At 46.1% G+C, this 19,947-nt stretch overlaps 1 protein-coding gene across 1 annotated transcript; it reads left to right on the forward strand.

Moving 5' to 3' along the window:
- Positions 1-2,362: 2,362 nt before the first annotated feature.
- On the forward strand, positions 2,363-19,225 carry FOXN4 (forkhead box N4). The gene is made up of 9 exons (XM_040607865.1): positions 2,363-2,514; positions 12,945-13,108; positions 14,010-14,125; positions 14,223-14,336; positions 14,489-14,616; positions 15,007-15,103; positions 15,191-15,398; positions 16,421-16,804; positions 17,408-19,225. Exons 1-9 carry the CDS (start codon positions 2,432-2,434, stop codon positions 17,656-17,658), a joined length of 1,545 nt encoding a protein of 514 aa, XP_040463799.1. The 5' UTR covers positions 2,363-2,431; the 3' UTR covers positions 17,659-19,225.
- The last annotated feature ends 722 nt before the right edge of the window (positions 19,226-19,947 follow it).

Below are 19,947 nucleotides of genomic sequence, written 5' to 3' on the forward strand. Positions count from 1 at the left end.
TGTAATTAAGGGAACACTTGCAACTGCGCAAACTCCGTGCCTTAGGCTTTAGCAGTACTGTGACTTTTTCTTTTATTGTGCTTTTTGGTTCTACAAATGTGCCTGGTATAGGCCTTGATGCTGAGAAGCATTGATTACTCTCCATTTCTATTAGCAGTAATCAACAGAGAGAGATGTGATGCTCATCAAAGTGAACAGATTGTCATTAAGAGCAGAAGAAAAGATCTCCCGCGTCCTCACATTTTGTTCCCTCTACACCGTGTGGTAAAACGTCAAGCACCAGGAAATAAATTTCTCAGGAGTCTTTTGGGTTTTCATTCTGCAAGTGTATTTAAAGCATTTCCAGATTTATGCTTTGCTATGGAGAGCCCAAACGACCCAGTTTCATGGCTGATTTCAGACAGCTTTCATGTGAAGGCCACCCTTCATGACAAGTAAGGCTGGTACCTGGTTTGATGATGGGTAAAATCCGTCCTCAGGAAAAATCCGGCCTCAAAGAGCCAGCAAGTCCAGGCTGATAGTTTCTGGGGCAGACGCTGGCTGACACAGGGCCTGACCGCGGTTCCATCCCCATCTCTCTGGCACTCTGAGATAACGCCACCTGAACCTTTACCGTCTGACCTCGCTACGTGGAGGAGTGCACCGCACTGAAAAAGCCTCTGGAGAAAGAGGACATGAAAGTATGGCTGTCAGAACGACTTCTTCTGTTTCCTGTTTATTTTTCGTGTGTTAACTCGGATAAATAAAGGCACCCACGTCTGCCAGACTCCCTGCACCCCCAGCGCCCCGGGAGCCCCATGGCTGCCCCGCCAGGCAGGGAGCCCGCTGCCCTCCGCCCCGCGGCGGGGCAGGCCCCTCTCGCCCCCGGGTGCAGGCGAGCTCCGCCATGGGGACGGGGCCCCGCTCTCCGCCCGCCAAGCCGCTGCTCCCCGCCGGAGGCCAGCGCCCCGCGCCGCGGCCCCTCAGCGCCCAGGAGGCGGCGGGGCGGGCGGGACGGCGCCTTCCCGCCTCGGCCGAAGGCGGCCCCGGCTCCCAGCCCGCCGCCGGGCCCGCCTGAGGGAAGGCGGCCGGCCGCTCCCGGGCACCTTCCCGCGGAGAGGCGGGGAGCGGGAGGCCGGGGCCCGGCGGCGGGGAAGGCGGGCGGGGAGAGGCGGCCCCAGCGCTGCCTCCACACCCCTTCCCGCCGCGGCCCGGCGGACACCGGCGCAGGCTCCCTCCGAGGCGCGGCCCCAGCTCCGGCGGGGCCGCCCCGCTCCCCTCACACATCTACTCCCCCCTCCCGCTCAAACCGCCGGTGCCCGCGGTGGGTGGGTCCCCCTTCCTCCTCCCTCTGGAAAGTTGCAAGAAGTTGTGGTGCTGTTTTTTTTTTAATTTGATTTTTTTTTTTGCCTTTTTCTTCTCCACCCCCCTGCCCAGCCGGCTCGCCCTCCTCACAGCCCGGTCCCGCGGGGCGGCTCTGGGGGGGGGCGCGGGGGGCGCGCAGCACTGCGGCGGCTGCCGGGAAACGCGGCGCTCCGCGGCCCTGCCCCGGCCCTGACCCTGCGGGCGGCCCCCGGCCGCGCATGCTCCAGGCTGGACAGCTCCTGAGAGGGAAATTTAAAAACGGGCTGGAGCCCGGCCCCGCCGCCGACTCGCCGCGGCTCCCAGCCGCCGCCGGCTCCGTCCCCCCTCAGGGCCAGCGCTGGTCCCGTGTCCGTCCCCGTCCCCCCCCCCCGCCCCCCGCTCATCCCGTCCCCCAGGCCCTCAGAGGGAGACCCCGCAGCCGCGGAGCTCCGGCCGGGCCCCCCGGCGCCGCCAGGTTTGTGGAAGGAGCCGGGAGGTGCGGGCAGGCCGGGTTGCGGGGCGGCGGGACCCTCCTGCGTTACCGGGCGGCCGGCGCCAAGGGCCCGGCAGCGCCTGAGGAGGCTGGGCGGGCGGCGGGGCTCGGCTCCCCGGGCTCGCCGCTCCCCCGGGCCGCGGCCGCACAGCCGCTCCAACGCCCCGGCGCTCCGCGGGGCTCCGGGGGCAGCTTACGGGCAGCCCCGGGACGGGAGCGCTGCCGGGGGCTGGGGGCCTCCGGGCACCCACCGCCCCCTGACCCCCCGCCGTGCTTGCGGCCGGGGGATGCTCCCTCTATCAGGCGCAAGGTTCCCATCCCGAGCCTGGGATTTTGGGGTTTGGGGTGGGTTGGTTTGTTGGGGGTTTTGGGGGGGGGGGGGGTTAGTTGTTTTGTTGTTTGGGGTTTTTTTGCGCCCCTGAAATATTTCACTGCATTGCCTGGCCCAAATAAAACCAGCGCGGCTGGAGGTAAAGGTAACGTAAACCGGGCTTTACTTCCCTCTAATCCTGGGTTTCAGATGGGATTTCGGTGCCTCCTGCCCGCTGCTGAAGTGCTGGATAGCTACTGCTGCCTGAACTGCTGCTCTCTGTTCTCTTCTCTTTTGCCAAGGAGATGATAGAAAGTGATATCCCGTCCATAATGTCAGGAATCATTAGGAATTCAGGGCAAAATCACCACCCTTCACAGGAGTACAGGTGAGGCATTTATCCGTTTCAAAAATACGCGCTGCACTGTCACAGCCTGCTAACTGATGTTGTTTTCTCATTGCTTCACAAAAAAACCCCAACCCTTAGCATATAGAAATCAAGTTTTTTTGTTTGTTAAAGTTAGATGCATTATTTCTCCACTCTAAATTAGATTTCCAAGCTGGTGAACAGTTACAATGCATTACTTATCCAGAAGCATTCCCATTTAAAGTATTTTGGTACTAAACTGCGTTTGATAAATGCACCTTCAAAGCCTTGGGCTGACCTTCCAGTAAACTCTCTCTACTGTACAAGCATTGCCAGAGAAGGATGTTCCTATTAAATAACAATTATTTAAAAGTTCCCTTTCAGGTCACATTTTGCATTGTTATGAAGCAGTCATGGAGAGACTGAATCAAGTGCAATAGACACTAGAAGAGCTTTTCATTAAAATGAGTACTTATGTAGTACTCCAAAGCACTGGCATGTCAAAGGGCTTCTAATAGCAGTGGGAACAAACCCGGGTTTGTCAACAGCCTTTGATAATTTACCTATGTACCACTGCGCATCCCTTTATCGTTTCAAAGAATTGTTAGAAGTCACGGGATAGCTCTGCATGAATTACAGTGCACTGGGTTAAGTTAGGTTACATCTTGTCACATGATGCAAAGTTCCAAGAAATACAGAATAGCAGAACACGATCCAGTTCTCACAGTAAAAAACAAATCAATAAATAATTACTTTCGTGTTTTAAAATGAGGAGTGAGAGACGATCGCCTTCCTCCCAGCCTGAGGGTGTTCTCACCCATTTCTATGGGTAAACGTGGTCTGCCGCAGGTATTCTTCTATCAGCCTCTCTCTATTCAAAATGCAAACACTGCGCTGCAGCCTCTTGCAGCTCAACAAGTGATTTGTTATACTCTCTGACGGCACTGTGGAAAAAGGTTTGTGGAGCTCTGTTTTGCTGTTTACTGAAGCACTGTTTGCTCTAGGCTTTTTTTGTTGGCTATGTAAATATTTGTAAATAAATTAATGAAGGGTGCGTATGAGAGAGACATCTGGGTACTTATATTTCAGCCTGTATCTTCAGTACCCTGAAGAACATACCACCTTAACAAAGACCCTTTCTATGGAGGGAACTATTCTTTAACTCATAGCTGCAGAAAAAAACCCCACTCCTTTTGGGGGGAGAAAGGTAGGATTTATCTTACTGCCAGTAAAGGAATTGTAAAAGATTCTTCTTTTATTCAGGAGTCAGCTGCTTTTAAAAACTACTTTCAGTTCCCTACTAAACATTTTGAACTCAAAGAACCCAGTTCTCTAAAGTTTTTAACCCGCTTGCAATTTCTTTAATGCAGCTTTAAAATGAATTATTTGACCTCATTTAATAGTGGAAAATTCTGATAAAAATGCATAAAATCTGAACTGCACCATAAATGCAGAGCAGTATTTGTCCTACTTCATGAGAAAACACTTTGGATTATGTAAAAGAAAATCTTTTAGACTGAATGATTTTAAGAAAAGAATAGACCTGTCAAATTCTATCAGCTCTGTTTACTCTCCTGCTGTCACCACAGTCCGAGACTGGAACCCACAGTCCCGAGTTCTCCATGGGGGAGCATCAAGGCTCCACAAAATGGGGAATGGCCTCCAATTAGTGAGTGGGAGGCTGGGGCTGCGCTGAGAATACTCTTCTGTCTCACTTGGAATCTTTCAATGGGACAGTTGGACTTGGAGGAGACCAGGCTTTCCTGTGAGTGTGCAGGAGGAAACATTGAAAAGGGAGGGGAGTGTGTGGGCGTGTAAGCAGGGGATCAAATCAGCAAATACCGATAAGTTTTCATGCAGCTTATGCTTACAGTGTGTAACTATGGGATTTTTTTTTTTTTTTTTAATGGACAAGGGGAAAAAATCCCTGATTTTTAGCAGATCTTTGAATTCTGTGGATCTGAAGCATCTATAGTACATTTTATGTAGCACATAAAGCAGTGATAAGGACAAGACTGCTATGCAAAGTCCAGGGACTATTTGCGCCATAGTAAAATGATTTTAGAAATGCGGCTGTGGGATATAAACCACCATGCTGTCCAGGAATGATTAAGGGCCATCCTATCTCCTCCGATGCCTGTGTTTTTTATGGTGCTGTCACTGCCTGGCTACCAATACAAAGTAATACTTCATATTAGCAGATGCCTGTCTTAGCTTCCCAGACAAAATACTTTTACCTTCAATATTTTCATAATTGTAGTAGAAAAATATTTCTAATGATTTGATTTTAGGTTTCAGTGAATAAAAGTAGGGAGTTGTAACACACTGGGATTTTTCAACCTTTAATGCTTTATTCTTGTTAATTGTAATTAATAATCTAAAATTATGTTTTACTGTAAATATTTTGACATTTTAATCAAAGCAATAGGCAGACTACAAGTTTATTATGCAGTGGCCTGCTTATGGTAATTTCAGCACAAAGCTATGTAAATTATAGGAACCAATGCAAAGGCTACTAAATTAGCGGAGAGCTCCCATGGTCTTCAGTGGACTTGGAGCTGGTCTCAGAGAAAAAAGGTTCTTCAGCTCATGAATGCTGTGGTCTTCAAGCGATATTTTTAGCTGAAGCCTGCAATCTATCCTTTTGCCGTCTAGTTTGAGCCAGTGCAAGAGAAGTAAAAGATTTACTGTGATGTACATGTAAGTGTAGAATGAGATTTAATATGCAGAGCTTGAGCAACAGAAACCCCAGGGGCGCAATGCAAGGCCAAGGTGGGCCTGGGCTAAGACTGCAGAAACATTTATAGACCTTTAAGTTCTCTCCCAAAGAAGGCTCAATATTATCCTAATTCAACATTCGTGGTTTTCAGATGTACCAGCATGCTGATTTTTCTCAGGCACTATCCCATTCCCAAACTAGGTACAGTTATGTGTGGTTTGTTACATATTCTATAATAGATCATGACATAAACCCCAGGCCATTATAAGGGAGACAAGGAGTAACTTGCTGTGGATTATTTGGCATATGTGAGAATCCAAATTTAAGGAAGCACCTAATCAGTTTAGGTAACAATGTGGCATCTATATTCTGAAAGAAATAACTAAAATCTATAATTCTATTTGAAGAAATAACATTACTTAAGATGTAAAGCTAACCCTGATCAACATGATACATCAACTTCATGTTTTGCAGCTCATTAGTTTCTGTAAGGACCATGTTTCTGCTTCTTTATATTACTATGCATTTCCAGTTGACAGAAGCCTTATGTAGTATTTTGAAGACCTTGCAATGAATTTCCTATACATGTTAATCAGGAATTAAGTTTTAAATAGATATCTTTTTGATCAAAAGGTGTTACTCAGTCGTTAATTGTTCAACATATTAGTAGACTATATCCTCTTCCACCCCATTTTAATTGTCCCTTTGGTTCTTTAAAAAATGGGTCTATATTCATTAGCTCATTAGATAGTCTGATTAATTTTTTTCTGTAATAATTGCTTTATGTTAGCATAAAATCATATCGAGACACATAGACATGCAACTGCTGTATTCCATGCATTCTGGACATGACTGCATTATAGTGGTGAAAAAGGTGGAAAGTCTCTATCTTTATGATACACGGTACATTTTAGCTCCCTAAGTGGTACTCTCATATCTGGTTTTGCACTTTGGTTTCTGGAGAGCAAGCTACATCTCACAACTCCTGGCTGTCACCACTGGGGATGGATGGAGTCTGGGAGTTTGCATGAAGGACATTTCTGCAGACAAAAGGTTACAAATGCATAACTAACGAAACCGTAATTGTTCCTGAAGAAAATGTCAGTGTCCATTCCCTTGACACCATGTGTGTCTGACAGGGAGTGAGATAATGACTCAATGTGTCGGAGGAATTTCATCACAGTAGTTGCTTCATTCTTTCAAAAAAATGTGAGAAACCTCCTAGGAATCAGTCAAACTCAGGCCACTGTGGATTGATTTAAGTGGATTAGCTCAACTCTTTCCTATGCAGTTCCTGAAATGTGCTAATCGGAATTAATAAAAAATTGTGGCCCTTGCTCCTCAAATTGTCTTGCAGTTGCAGGCAGAGATGGGAAGGGCTGGTTTGTTCCCAGGCAATATCTTGCAGGCTTCCCAGGCTCGGCTGCCTCCAGAGAAACCAGAACGGAGTTCGTATCTTACCTCATGAATGGTGCTTGACCACCCCCCCCCCCCCTTCAAAACAAGGAAACAGAAAAGGAGTTTGTACTTTCTCAGTATCCCTGTGAGATCTCAGTGGCTCATGGCACACCACTCTTACTTTTTAAAGCACCTGTTCTAAAAATCTCTTACGTGTGGAAAGCAGAATTGCTGCATGACTGCAGCAGCAAATAATGCAATTGAGACAGGTTCTTACAACAGTGCAAAACCAAGAGTAGTATATTTTATAATCCCTTTACACTGGAGTAAATAACTACACAACATCCCAGGCAGGTAGATCAGTTCAGTGCTAACAAACAGCAGCTGAAGCAATGTTAAAGGGAAAAACAGCTTTCCAGGTAGACAATGCTCCTGGCATTAATATAAAACATTCCTGTAGTGCCTGGTAGCTCAACACATTTTTTGTATTGAGGAGAAGTTATTTTGACATTAGTCACAGGTTTTGGTTTTGGTTGGTGGGTTGATTTTTTGAACAAAACAGATTGCAGTCGCAGATACTGGCTGTGTTTGGCAAATCCACACCTAGGGATGGTTATGTGGGTAAAGCACAGCAGGAAGCAAGTGGCTGGGGGTAGAGTGCTGACATCGCTGCTAACTTCCTCTTAGGCTTAAGCATATCATGTAGGTCACTTGTAATTCAGTTTCCCTTCATCCCGTACCAAAATGATGTAATGTGAATGATGAGTTGTGAAACTCAGAGCTGAAATGTATAAAAGTCTCCAGGAGCACATCTATAGCCTGTTCTATTAGTGCTAAGTACCTTTACAGAAGGTTTTTGGAGAATCATCTTCATTCTGAAGATGTAAGAAGATGTAATCTTCTTCATTCTGAAGAATGAAGATGTAATCTTCATTCTGAAGATTCTTCTGGTGTAAGAAAAGGAGAACAGCAACACCTGACAGGGTAATCATATTATTTGCTTTTTCCTCACTGGTTTTTGTTCCTATAATCCAAAGTTTCTTGAGCTGTAGCTGAGGAGGGACTCTCTGGTTGTACCTGGAAAGCTGCCTAATTGCTGTTCTTATTTCCAGAAATTACTTGAAGAATTTGAAGGCAGGGAGGAGAAAGGCAGGCTGGTGGCTTGGGACCGGGTGGGTGGTTTGCCTTCAAGAGGCAGAGAGGAATCGCAGACCAAAAGCAGCAGTGAGAGCTGCTGGCTGAAGCAGGAGAGGAGCAGAAACAGGGAGGAGAGAGGCAAGTGGTTGTGATTGTGGAAAACAGAACCTAGTGCAGGGAAAAGCACCTGCAAGGGTGGAAGATGGGAAGCGAAGTGTGTAGAGGGAAGGAACAGAGCAGATGAAGTGAGGACAATAGGAGGTGGTGAAGCTGACTCCTTCAATAAAACAGAGAATCCTTCTCACCATGGAGACAGCTAAAGAATCACAAAACATAAATATTTTCCTTGTGTTGTTTTACATATGAGAAACCACTGCATTTTTTTCTGAGGACATCACGTAACCTCAGACAAAAGAAAACAGTTTCTCATCACCACTTCAAGAAGAGGTTTTCTTACCACTCTTCCTGTTCAATTGTCATTCATGCCAGATAAACCATTGCAAACAACTAAGAATCTGCCACCCCTGATTGCTCCTACTTGTTGAACAGTTGTATTACCTAAGCATAGGCAAAAAGCTCAGATGTCAGTGGTGGCAATGATAATAAAAACTGTCCCTTGGGTGAGAGATGTCTTAGAACTGGTTGCAGTTTAATATGCCAAACGCAACCGCAGTGTTTTGGACGGAGGCAATGATGAGTTGCCACGACATGCTAAGCCCTTTGAGAGAACCTGTAGCATTAGATTCACCCTACAGCATCAACCAGTTTGGGTGCTTTGTGTCTTTTAGGGATGGACTCCAGAGAAAACAAACAGAGTTCTCTGAAGTGTGAGTGGTGCAATACGGAGAGAAATCTGTAATTCTACACACTGTATCCTAAACCGAAACACCCAGTTATTGGCTAATCTATTTGCAGACAAAATATCTTCAGGTATGCCTGTCGTTGGTGAGCTCTCCTTTAATCTTAACAGACTTATCTGGAGGACTATTCTATGATACCGTTGAGGAGATGGTCCCTGTAGTCTCCAGACAAGTTTACCATACCACGGCGTTTGCCAATGTAGAAGTGGATAGTTCACCTTGACAGCGGTTTCTGCACTGCCTTAGATCCAGCTCATTAGAACAGCTCAGTGTGAGGAAAGATGGTAAAGTTTGATCTGTGAATATAGATTCAAATTCAACTCTAATGTTCGTTGCAGATTCCCACAAGGTTATGCCAAGAATGAATTTAATTCCGTCTAGCTAGCTGTCGTGCCAGCAGGATGTACTTGATGGGGGGGAAAAAAACAAAGCTCTCTTTAGGTCCATCTGACTGATGATTTTACACTGCTGACAAGCTCTGGTGAGCTTTGTCAGATGCGCAACCTGCATTGGAGTCCAGTTTCTCCTCCAGTGGCTGCAGGAAGGTCTGGAGCTCAGTATCAGGAGATCTGGAAAAGAGTTTCATTCCAAGGGGCATTTTTTCTGAATCTGGAAAAGTAATCTTTGGGCAGGTGGGCTGGTGGCAAAAATCTATTGCCCTGATGAGATAGGTGTTTCGGGCAGTGCATGATAGATCAGATAGCAAAGACTAACGCTACCACTGAGCATTTCTGTATCATACTTATCATAGCTCTCAGGGCACTTTCCACAGGAGGCCAGCATCCTCTGATACCTAAAGGAGAGCTGGGACTTAAATCCTCAACATGATGTGGATTCTTGCTAGGGCAGGTGCCTTTCTAGGGTAAGAAACACATGGAAACAGAAGGGTGTTTTCCTGCAGAGATCTAGAAGGAGAGGGGTAAGACCAGAGTAGCATAATTTCACCACACCTTTAAAAAATGATACCATGTTTGCAATGCATTTGGTTGGTGTGACTGTAACCTTTTCTTCATAGGGGTTTAGTAGTTCAGCGTATATACCAGACAGCCCTGGGGAATGTGCAGCTGGGGACAGTTTCAGTAGTGTGCATTAATTATAGCATACCACTATTTATCTCATTTACATGCATTGAAAGGAAATGGCTGCTTTTACTACAGTGCCCCATTGTGCCAGGGGCTGTGAACACCCATCTAAAGACAGGATCTCTGACTCCTGAAGTTTACCCTCAAACGTGAGGCCAAAAGGGTGGTGGAGGGGAACAGAATCAAAGTACACATAACATTACAATATGTACTTATATATTTGTAGTTGTCTTGGCACAGGCAATTTTTCAGGTCAGAAAGATTGAACTCTATGAGATTAAAACATTAGGTATTACTGTGCGCATAGCTCTCTTTTCAGAGGCAGTTAGATTAGCATTTTTTCACTAAAAGCAGGACACACATTGAGCCTGTGTATTGTGAGATAAGCTGGTTTTATGCTGCAGAAGACATCTGGGCATTTCAAACACCTCAGTCAGACAGCGATGGGCATACTTTAAGCAGTTTCACCTTTTTTAAGACACATGAAATTTCAACATTAGTTTTAAAGGCAACCTGCAGAATAATTCTTAAATGTGAAATATTGTATTCTGATGAAATATACTTTTTTTCCCCATTATTAATGAAAGCAGTTATTCTGACAGCTAACAAATCCATTTAAAAAAATGTGTAAGGGAACAGCCAGAGGGGATTTTAAAAGAGCTGTAAACTGAAATTCAAACAGCCATGCCATGCTAGGATGGGGAAGGGAAGGAAGCATCTTTGCCTTGGAAACAGAGCTGGCCCCCACACTGGTCTAGTTATTATGTATTATTGCATCTTTGTACCCGTTTAAAATAGAGCCTAATGACTCTTATACCAACTTAAGAGTTCAGTCACCTTCCGTGCCCCCATTTGGATCTGCAGCATTTGTGTGAGAGGGACCACATCACGAGGCTGCGGAGAGGGGTACGCTGCCTGATGCTAACTGGCAAGGAGCAGAGTTGTAGTGCAAGCTTCTGATGGCATCTGAGTGTGCCCAGGGCATCGCCAGGCATCCCCACACCTAGGAGGAGCACCAGGATGCATGCATCTAGAGTGAGTGCGAAGCAGAGACCTTGGTTTCCCCAAAAAGCTAAAGCTGGGAAGTCTGCTGAGCACCACCACGACTGCCGCGGTCCTCCAGTGCGGAGATGCTCGTCCCACGCGGAGCAGCGGTGAGGGCATGTGGCGGATTCATTGCCTGACAGGAGGCGTGTGCAGTGGGTGCTGACCCTCACCGCCCATCTGACCCCGTTATTTGTTGAAGGAGCTGACTTGTCTGGAAGGACTGGCAGGGACCTGGGGTGCCAGATGGCATGTGGATGTGTGTTGTGTGTCGGCTGTCATTCAGCCAGATTAATGTGAAGTTTGTAAAAAGGAGGAGGGGGGGAAAAACAATTAAGCAAGAATCCCAAAAACAATCGGGGCCACGTGCCACCGGGCAGCAGTCGTTGGCGGCACAATGGGTTATCGGCTTCCCATGAATGGGCCCAACTGTTGCAAACGACATGAGCCTGCCCAGTTTTCAAATCATTTAATGCCCTTGTTTACTTCCAATCCAGCCAATCTGCAGGCCGGGAGAGCCGTCACCTGATAGTCTTTTTATGTATTTAAGTCCCAGGCCTCACAAAATAACTGAACAGCGGTAACCATGGCAATGCTAATTATTGCACTATAACTACAGTAGGAGAAAGAAAACAGGGTAGGCTGGGGGAGAGATTTGAAGATTTTTTTTGGCCAGGATTTGAGCTTTTGGCTTCTGGTCATGTGTAGGGGTTTTTTGCTTCCTTTTCTTCTTTTCAAAATCTTTTTACAAACAAATAAATTACATTCTGCTTTAAAGATCTCCCACAAAATAGTTTAGGGAACTTTGATACGAGTTTCTGGAAATCATGAATAGAAGAGCTGAAAGCTCCTAGGCAGCCAGGCCCTAGAGTTCTGCCTTGTTCTTTTAAGCTGATTTAGAATCGTGTTAAACATAAAAGATGCTTCAGCAAGAGACCAGATTTATTTAAGGCTTCTGCGTTGTCATTTGGCAACAAACGTACGTTAGTACCACGCAGCTGGCTTTAAGACATCTATAAGAGAGCTCTTTAAAGCCTTTGTTTTGAGAGCAAAATCAACTACATCCAACTAAACTGTGTTCCTCTGAAAGAGAAATATGTTTTCCTGGATCTGAATCCCTTTGGGTTTACCCCAGGTATCTAACAATAACTTCCTGATGTGTTCTCATTATTGTTTACTCCTCAAGATACCCATGACTTCTGTAATAATGTTTAACATAAGCAAAAGTAGTTAAACCCTTCATTTGCAATAGCTCTTTTACTGACCTTAACGGGAGTTTTGACCACACAGGGATTTTTGAGTACTGTAAATATATGCCAATATTTCAGTTTTGTACCACGCACTTTATCAGAAGCAAAACAAAACAGGTGGGATGAAGCATGTGTCAAAAATGGAGCTTTAAACCAAAAGCAGCCTGTCATCGTTACACCTCGGGTTTGTTGCTGAAGGCAGGCTGGGTGTTCTTGTGCATTCAGTCACTAGGTTTTCATTCTGATCCTTTCATATGTCAAAAACCACCCAAAAAATTGTTTTGTATGCTTCATGGTTCCTTGTTAAGTATCAACAACTTCATGTATCTGAATGGAAGAGATCACCAGGTCATTCTGTAAAGTTTTGCTCATGCAGCAGCTCGCCGCTGATCTGTCCCCACCGACAGGACACAGTGGCTGGGAAAACCCCTCTCCCCAGGTGCTCAATCCAGCAGCATACATGGGTCCTTGAACAGCTAGGCACAGAAACTCCTTCTGAGGCTGGCTTGTCACTGAATTTCAAGGTTAATGCAAAATTAGGTTAAATTCAGCTTAAATGAGGTTAGAATCAGGTTAAAAGTCCTGATGGGTTTCTTCTACATCAAGGCCAAACATGCGCATGTTTCTGACACATGTGAAAATAATGTATCAGCTTTGGGTTTTTTCCTAGGCAGTTTCTCTTCTGGGTTCTCATGCCTTCTTCCCCTACAAATACTGCACAATAAGTTTTCTTAACCAAAATGTTTCAAACTGTAGGAAGGAACATGCGGTTAGGTAAAGGGCAACAGTAACCGGCCAGCTGTGAAACCAAAGGTCGCATCTGAATTCTGCAAACGGAATCCCAGCCTGGTGCATTTTCCCCGCTGATCTCCGTGAGCTTTGGCATCCCAGTCATCTCCCCTTACTGGGGACAGTGTAGCAGCATCTCCGCTCTCTGCTAACCTTTCATGCTATTTTGCAGACTCTTAGCTTCTGACCCCTCCCAGCTGAGTGAAGATGACCTCCCCAGTGACTTACAGTCCTTGTCGTGGCTGACATCTGTTGATGTGCCTCGGTTACAACAGATGGCCAGTGGAAGAATGGATTTTAGCCTTGGTGCCCAGAATGCAATGCTACAACAGACAGGTAAACTGTCAGGATGTTAAATAACAGCTCTTTAAGTGGCAACACAACATTATTCCTCCTTTCTTCCCCGCCCCCCCCCCCCCCCCCCCCCCCCCCCCCCCGGCTAGCTTTCCTAATAGTAGATTCTTTTTAAGTGCATTACATTTTGCTTCCTGTCAGAAGACCTGGAGCCTGTTGTCTTCTGATAAGGACATTACTGATACATTTCCTTCATTTCAAGAGGCAGAGAGCCCTAGCAGTGACAACAGAGATCTTAGGAGCCGATTGGCATTTCTGCTCAGTGTAGTTGCTGGTGCCTTGTTGCATGAACTTGGGCCAAGGTATTTAAGACTTGCACTTCAGAGGTTTTCAACAGCTTTGAAATTAGGTAATTAGTCTTTCTTGTTTGTTTCAACATTAATAAAAGTAAGAGTACCTTATTTACCCCATAGCTGTTTGCTTCATACAGACTTACAGCATATGTTCGTTGAACGCCTTTCCTTTGTGTGAACATCCTTTAAGTAAACACACGTGTTCCCTAAGGCATTCTGCTGAGCGAGCTCAGCATATCATCTTGCTTGCTTTAGAGCAGAAATCTTTCTGGAGTACAGATAGTGCTGAATATGTTTTCTTTCTTTCTTTTTTTCTTTTGTAAGATACTGTGTCTGTAACACCACTGTGGACTGTTAAACAGCTGACATCTTTCATTCCCTACATAACAAGTTTTAGAAGCAGCTGATGTCATCTTTGCAGTTTGTGAAATACTCTTGGTTCTTTTGGGATGGAAAGCCACAGAGAGGTGTGATTATCCACTCCAGAGCTTAGCTGTGTTCAACTGCATCTATTAAAAATAAATGCCAGCTCTCTCTTCTGAAGTGTGCTTTCATGCAAACATTCATTGCCTTTGCTTTCTCTGAAATAGGTCCTGTGGCAAGCAATATGCGCTCGACAGGAGCACCTGGAGCGATGATTCATGTCCAGGCCAGCCTGCCACAGGGAATCCTGGGTCTGAATTCTATTTCAACACACGGAGCAAATGTAAGAGCAGGCCTTGATGGCTTATTATTGCAACACTTCTTAGGAAAAGATGTTGGTAATTTCAAGGCTGACACATCTGTTGTCTTTATCTCAGCAGATGAGCCAGTATGCTGTGGGTGGGCAGCCGTCCCCCAGTTTACAAACACAACAACAACTCTTTCCTCCTCCTCATTCACAGCAAGTGTTTGCCCTAGCACAGAACACACAACAGGTACTGTTACTTGCTTGTTGTCTGTGTCTTGAAGTACCTGCTAAGATCACATCTAGAACTCTTTTAAAAGGAAAACAGTAAAATATCCCTAAACCTACATACCCATGGAAATTCTGCATCCAACATTTTCCTTCTTTTCCATCTGCATACAGTGTAACCCAGCAGCAATTTACAACACACCCTATGGGACTCAGCCACCCTATTCTCAGCCACGCCTGGCTCCTCACTCTGCCCAAGAACTGCATCCAAAGCATTACCCCAAGCCGATCTATTCCTATAGGTGAGTAGAGACCAGAAGAACGTGTTGCCTACAGCCTGTGTTGGGATGACTGCAACACCGTAGGTGTGGTAGCCTGAGAGTGTGTGATCCTTTCAAAGAGAACAAAAATCCCATCATCAGTCCAGGAGTTCTGTGGAAGCTGTTTCTGAGGGGTAGCAGGAATGAACAAGCAAACTGGTTCCTGGACAACAGCATAAAGGTAGAGTAATAGCGCAGAGGAGTAAAATCTGCAGGATCACAAGGGTGACTTCTGAGCACCTGAGAACATTAATCCCATGATCAGCCAGCTGTTTGTATCTTAAGAGGTGGGTCAGAGGTTGCTAGAGCAGAACAAGGCATGATGGCTAAGTATATGCAATCCGTCATTTCCTGTATTTCTCTGTCCTGTAGTTGTTTGATTGCAATGGCGCTGAAGAACAGCAGAACAGGCAGTCTCCCAGTGAGTGAGATCTACAGCTTCATGAAGGAGCACTTCCCCTACTTCAAGGTAGGCACACACCTGAAGGGTGGAAGTAGAACATCACAAATACTTTGTTCATGGCTTATTTCACTGACATCCTCCTGCATCTTTCAGACAGCTCCTGATGGCTGGAAGAACTCTGTGCGCCACAACCTGTCTCTGAATAAGTGTTTTGAGAAGGTGGAGAACAAGATGAGTGGCACCTCTCGCAAAGGGTGCCTGTGGGCTCTCAATCCTGCCAAGATCGACAAGATGGAAGAGGAGATGCAGAAGTGGAAGCGGAAGGATTTAGCTGCTATTCACAGGAGCATGGCTAACCCAGGTAGGGCTTATGTTACGCTTTTGCTATGCGTGTGAGAAGCAAGGCGGGGGGAAAGGCTTTTTGACCAGGAATGCATGAATCTTAAGGAATAAGGTATATGTTGGAACAGAGCTGGCCGGTGCACAGCTCTCACGCCTTGCAACAGCTGCCTCCTCTGAGCTGCTCGGCTGAAATACCCCATGCTCTGCACTGAATGAGGTCATTGCTGCTGGCTCCGAGGTTGTGTGACAGGGTGATACATGGCAGCAGGAGGAGGTCACGGAACTGACAGCTGGTTTTGGAGACCCTTAGTGCGAATCGGTCCCCAGCTTCAAAATGTTTGGGTTTTTTTCTTCCATGATAACCTATCTAGCATCTCTGAGCCCTTCTGAGGAGTTATGCTGCCTCTGGTGTTAGTATTCATAGAGTCACATTTTAGCAATTTTTTGCCTGTTTTTCTGCAAAACTCTCCCTTTACTAAGGCTTTGTCATTCCTATTTATGAAGACACATGGGTTTTTTTCAGGAGCTTAATACTGGAAAAACCAAGTAGACTTTTTAGCTGCAAAATCTGTAACATACAATCAATGACAAATTACGTTCTCCTTTGCTTAAAAACGAAAGTGCAGTTGCAACTGTCAGCAGTCTCTTGTGCGCATCTTATTTGAGACACAAGCAGAAGTCAGGGTATCCCGATGAGCAGGAGACCTACTGAGGATGCTTAGACCTGCATCTGTGGGTCAGCTGCCATCAGCAGTGACTTAATTGCTCTGTGAAGTCCCATGCAATTGTTTCTTTAGCTCTAAGGGAGTCAAGAAGGGTACAAGCTAAGGGTAGGGAAGTAGGTGGCATTTCCTTGCTCTCTGCACAGTCGAAACCTGCCTTCTGTGCTGCATCTCGTCACAGTGACAGACACTACCTGTTCAGTTTTATTGCAAAAGTGTGTGGCTGTGCTCACTTGTGAAATGCTTTGGCCAGGCCCTGCTTGAACAAATGGGTTAAACTGTCTCTTTTCTTCCTTGGGAATGGGTATCGCTTGTGCAGAGGAGCTAGACAAGCTGATCACTGACAGACCTGAGAACTGCAGGCGGCCCAGCAAACAGGCAGAGCCAGAGATCTCCACCCTGAACCACATGGCAGCAGCCCAAGGCCGAATCTCCATCTCCCAGCTGCAGCCTCAGCCGATCATGACGCTCTCGCTGCAGTCCATCCCCCTGCATCACCAGATTCAGACCCAGGCTCGCATCGCCCCAGACTCACCAGCACCTGCACAAACACCTCCTCTCCACACTCTGCCTGACATGAGCCACAGCCCTCTTCCCCACCATCCCATGGGACGTGCGCCTCCGGACTTCCTGAGCATGACAACAGACATGAACACAGAGGTGGATGCCCTTGACCCAAGCATTATGGATTTTGCATTGCAAGGTATGGGAGAAGGAAGCTGGGGTAGGGGAGGGCTTGATTTATGTGGTTACGTAGTCACTGAATATATAACCAGGGTCTTCAGCACGATGCTCTGGGCTGTAACTGAGCTAAAAACTTGTACTGGGTGCTGGCCTCTGCAGCGTGACTTCCCTGGCCTGCCCCGTGCTAGATGGGAGAGCAAACTGCCTTCGTGGCTCAAGCACAGGCACTGCAGTAAATGTAAGATGTAAGGGAAGTCTAGCTAGCTGGATTTGGGACACCACATCCCTCTGCCGTGGGAAACCACAGCTCTACTCGTGCTTTAGTTTTCCCCTTCTGTGAAAGGAAAACTTCCCCGGCTTACAGCAATGCCAAGCGTGGCCCCTGGGTTTCTGGTTAACACATGGTAGGTAGATGCTGCCTGAAAAGGTCTGGAGTCCTGCTGGGACCAGAGGATTTGGGGGAGCAGACACACTGACTGCCTTTGCACTAGAAATGGTACCATCTGCAAGCAGCACTTGTCCTAAGCAGTGGGTAAAAGCCCTTTAGTTACCGACTGACCCCTACAGACGGTGCCTGGGTGGGTTGGATGTGTTGCTGTGACCAGAATTTAATCTTTTAAAGGTAATATATGGGAGGAAATGAAAGATGACAGCTTCAGCCTTGATACCCTGGGTGCCTTCAGCAACTCTCCACTCCACCTCTCAGACTGTGACCTGGGCACCCCCGGCCTCACCCCTGTCTCCAGTGGCAGTGATCACTCCTTCTCAGACTTGCAGGTCACCGGCCTTTATACCACCTACACGACACTGGACAACGTAGCGGCAGCTCAGTACATGAACTCCCAGGGCAACAAACCCATCGCTCTGCTCTGAGTTTTGCACCGTTCCATGGACCTCTGACTCGGGGGCCAGTTTCTCCCAGCCATTAAAATCCAACCTGAAAGCAATACCAGAGCTCCTCCTGCGGATGCTTGGAACGTGTTGGCTCTTTACTGGGACACAGCATGTGATGCCAAAAGAAATCGAACTGTTACCAGCAGAATCACTTTCACCTGTGGCAAGACCGAGGAAGGGGCACGGACATTTGTGTTGCAGGACTCGTGAGCTCTCAAGAAGAACCTGGAAGGCATCAGTCAGCAAGAACTTTCCTAGAATGTAACTAAGCTAAAAAATAGTCCATTTAATCAACACTGTGATCTGGACACCTACACAGAAGGCAACGCAAATCAATAGGCTGGTCAGCACCAAGTTGGAGTCCAAAATGATTGATCATGTACCATGTATATCCTTTTTTCTTAAATTACCAAATAACTATTGCCATGGAGCAAAGACCACACACAGTTTCTAGAGACACTTGCACCACTAACAGTTTTCCAACTTAACCCTTGTTAATTTATTGTTATGAGGTAGGAAAAAGGAGGAAAAATACTAAAAGTGAAAATATCAAACCCATAGCAGACAACTGTTCTATCTAGGTTTAAAAAACAAAGTCCTTACCCCATGAAGGAAGTGGTACTACTGAATTATTAAACTGATTGCTGGCTAGAAGAGTTTAGGAATTATGCCGATCTTTAGGTTTTTTTTAAAAAAATATTAGATTTGTTTATAGTCTTGTGTATTGTGCTTCTGTCTATTCTTGTGCTAGGCAGTATTACTATTTGTAAATTTATTTATATTTATTGTTATGAAGATAAAAGAAATTATGTAAGCTGAGCACTGTTCAATTTTTTGAAATGCTGCAGTAACCTGTTTTACATCCACTAAATTATTCATAATCAAAAATGCAACAATGTTAATCACTGTTGTTACACTACATTTCTTTTAAATAAGCACTTTTGATACTGTGAAACTCATGTTTTTTAAAAAAAAATTCAGAGACCAAATATTGTAACTGTACCATACCAAGTCAGAGTAGTCTTTCTTACCTAATTAACCAAGTAATATTGATTCTAATGTAGTTTTTTACATTTTCATACCCTGCTTTAGACTTGGTAACATATGTTGCAAAAAATGTGATGAAACATCTGAAGAGATCAAAAGCAAACTGGATGTCGGAACTTAGTATTTAGTCTACTTCCACCTCTGTGACCACGTGGTAATATTTATATCTCATGTTTTGTCTGTTCCTGTGCATTAAGAGCATTTCCCAGTACTGTATCCAGGTGCTCGCGGGCTCCTCTCTCCCACACTGCTCCTTGTACTAAAAGCCCAGAGGGGGCAGGATGCTGGAGCCACCTCAGCACGGCACCTTCTTGCTTGAAAATTGCTGTTGTGAACATCAGGAGCTAGAAAATACCTGTGCCTACATCTTCCCCAGCGCATACGTCCACAGCAACCTCTTCCAAAAGGGCACGATGCTCCACGTCATAATTTATTGTTCAAGAACAAATGTGATTAATGATCATTTGCTGTGACTGGCATAATCTACTGTGTCCTCATTTTTTTAAATAAATATTTCTTAGCACTAAGCCTGGGTCATTCTAGATGTGCTGCGTTATAACCACCCTGGCCTCAGGTGAGCCCCTGCCGCACGGCACACTGCAGCTCAGCCTTAAACAGTAATTCCAAGGCATCTGCTGCCGAAAACCCAACCCAGCGAGGAAATAGTCTCACACAACTTATGGATGGTGACAAACGGACAAAGCTCCGACACGTCTGACTCCAGCTGTGGTGGCCGAGGTGCTGAGGAGCAGGTTCTTCTCCTGAATCTAAGACTTGTGTGTTTACACGCCACCACTAACAGAAAAGCATCTCATCCACACACAAACCATTTGTAGTGTCCATCTGCAGATGGAAACCAGGGCTGATGTCTAAAAGAGCAGCTTTCCCCAGGCATCACTGCCTTTAACAGTCATAACACTATGTCCAAGACCAGGGTTTGTCGCTGGCTCAAATCCTCCAGGAGAGTCAGAGTTTGCAGATATTTACAGTACAAACTCTTTCTCTCTGCGGTCACCCTGCTCCTGAAAATCTTTGCAGCTCAACGCATGAAGGAGCCCTGTGTTAGGGCAGGCATGGGCAGGAGGGATGCTAGGAGCTGCCCTGCACCAAGGCACTCGCAGTGCTGCAGCGAGGGGGCTGCATGGCAGCAGAGGCACCGTCCCCTTCTCGGACCCGCTGCGTTATACAAAGATAAAAGGCAAGAGAGGTCAGGAGAACTTC

This window comes from Falco naumanni, chromosome 1, assembly GCF_017639655.2.
Source record: "Falco naumanni isolate bFalNau1 chromosome 1, bFalNau1.pat, whole genome shotgun sequence".
NCBI classification, from domain to species: domain Eukaryota; kingdom Metazoa; phylum Chordata; class Aves; order Falconiformes; family Falconidae; genus Falco; species Falco naumanni.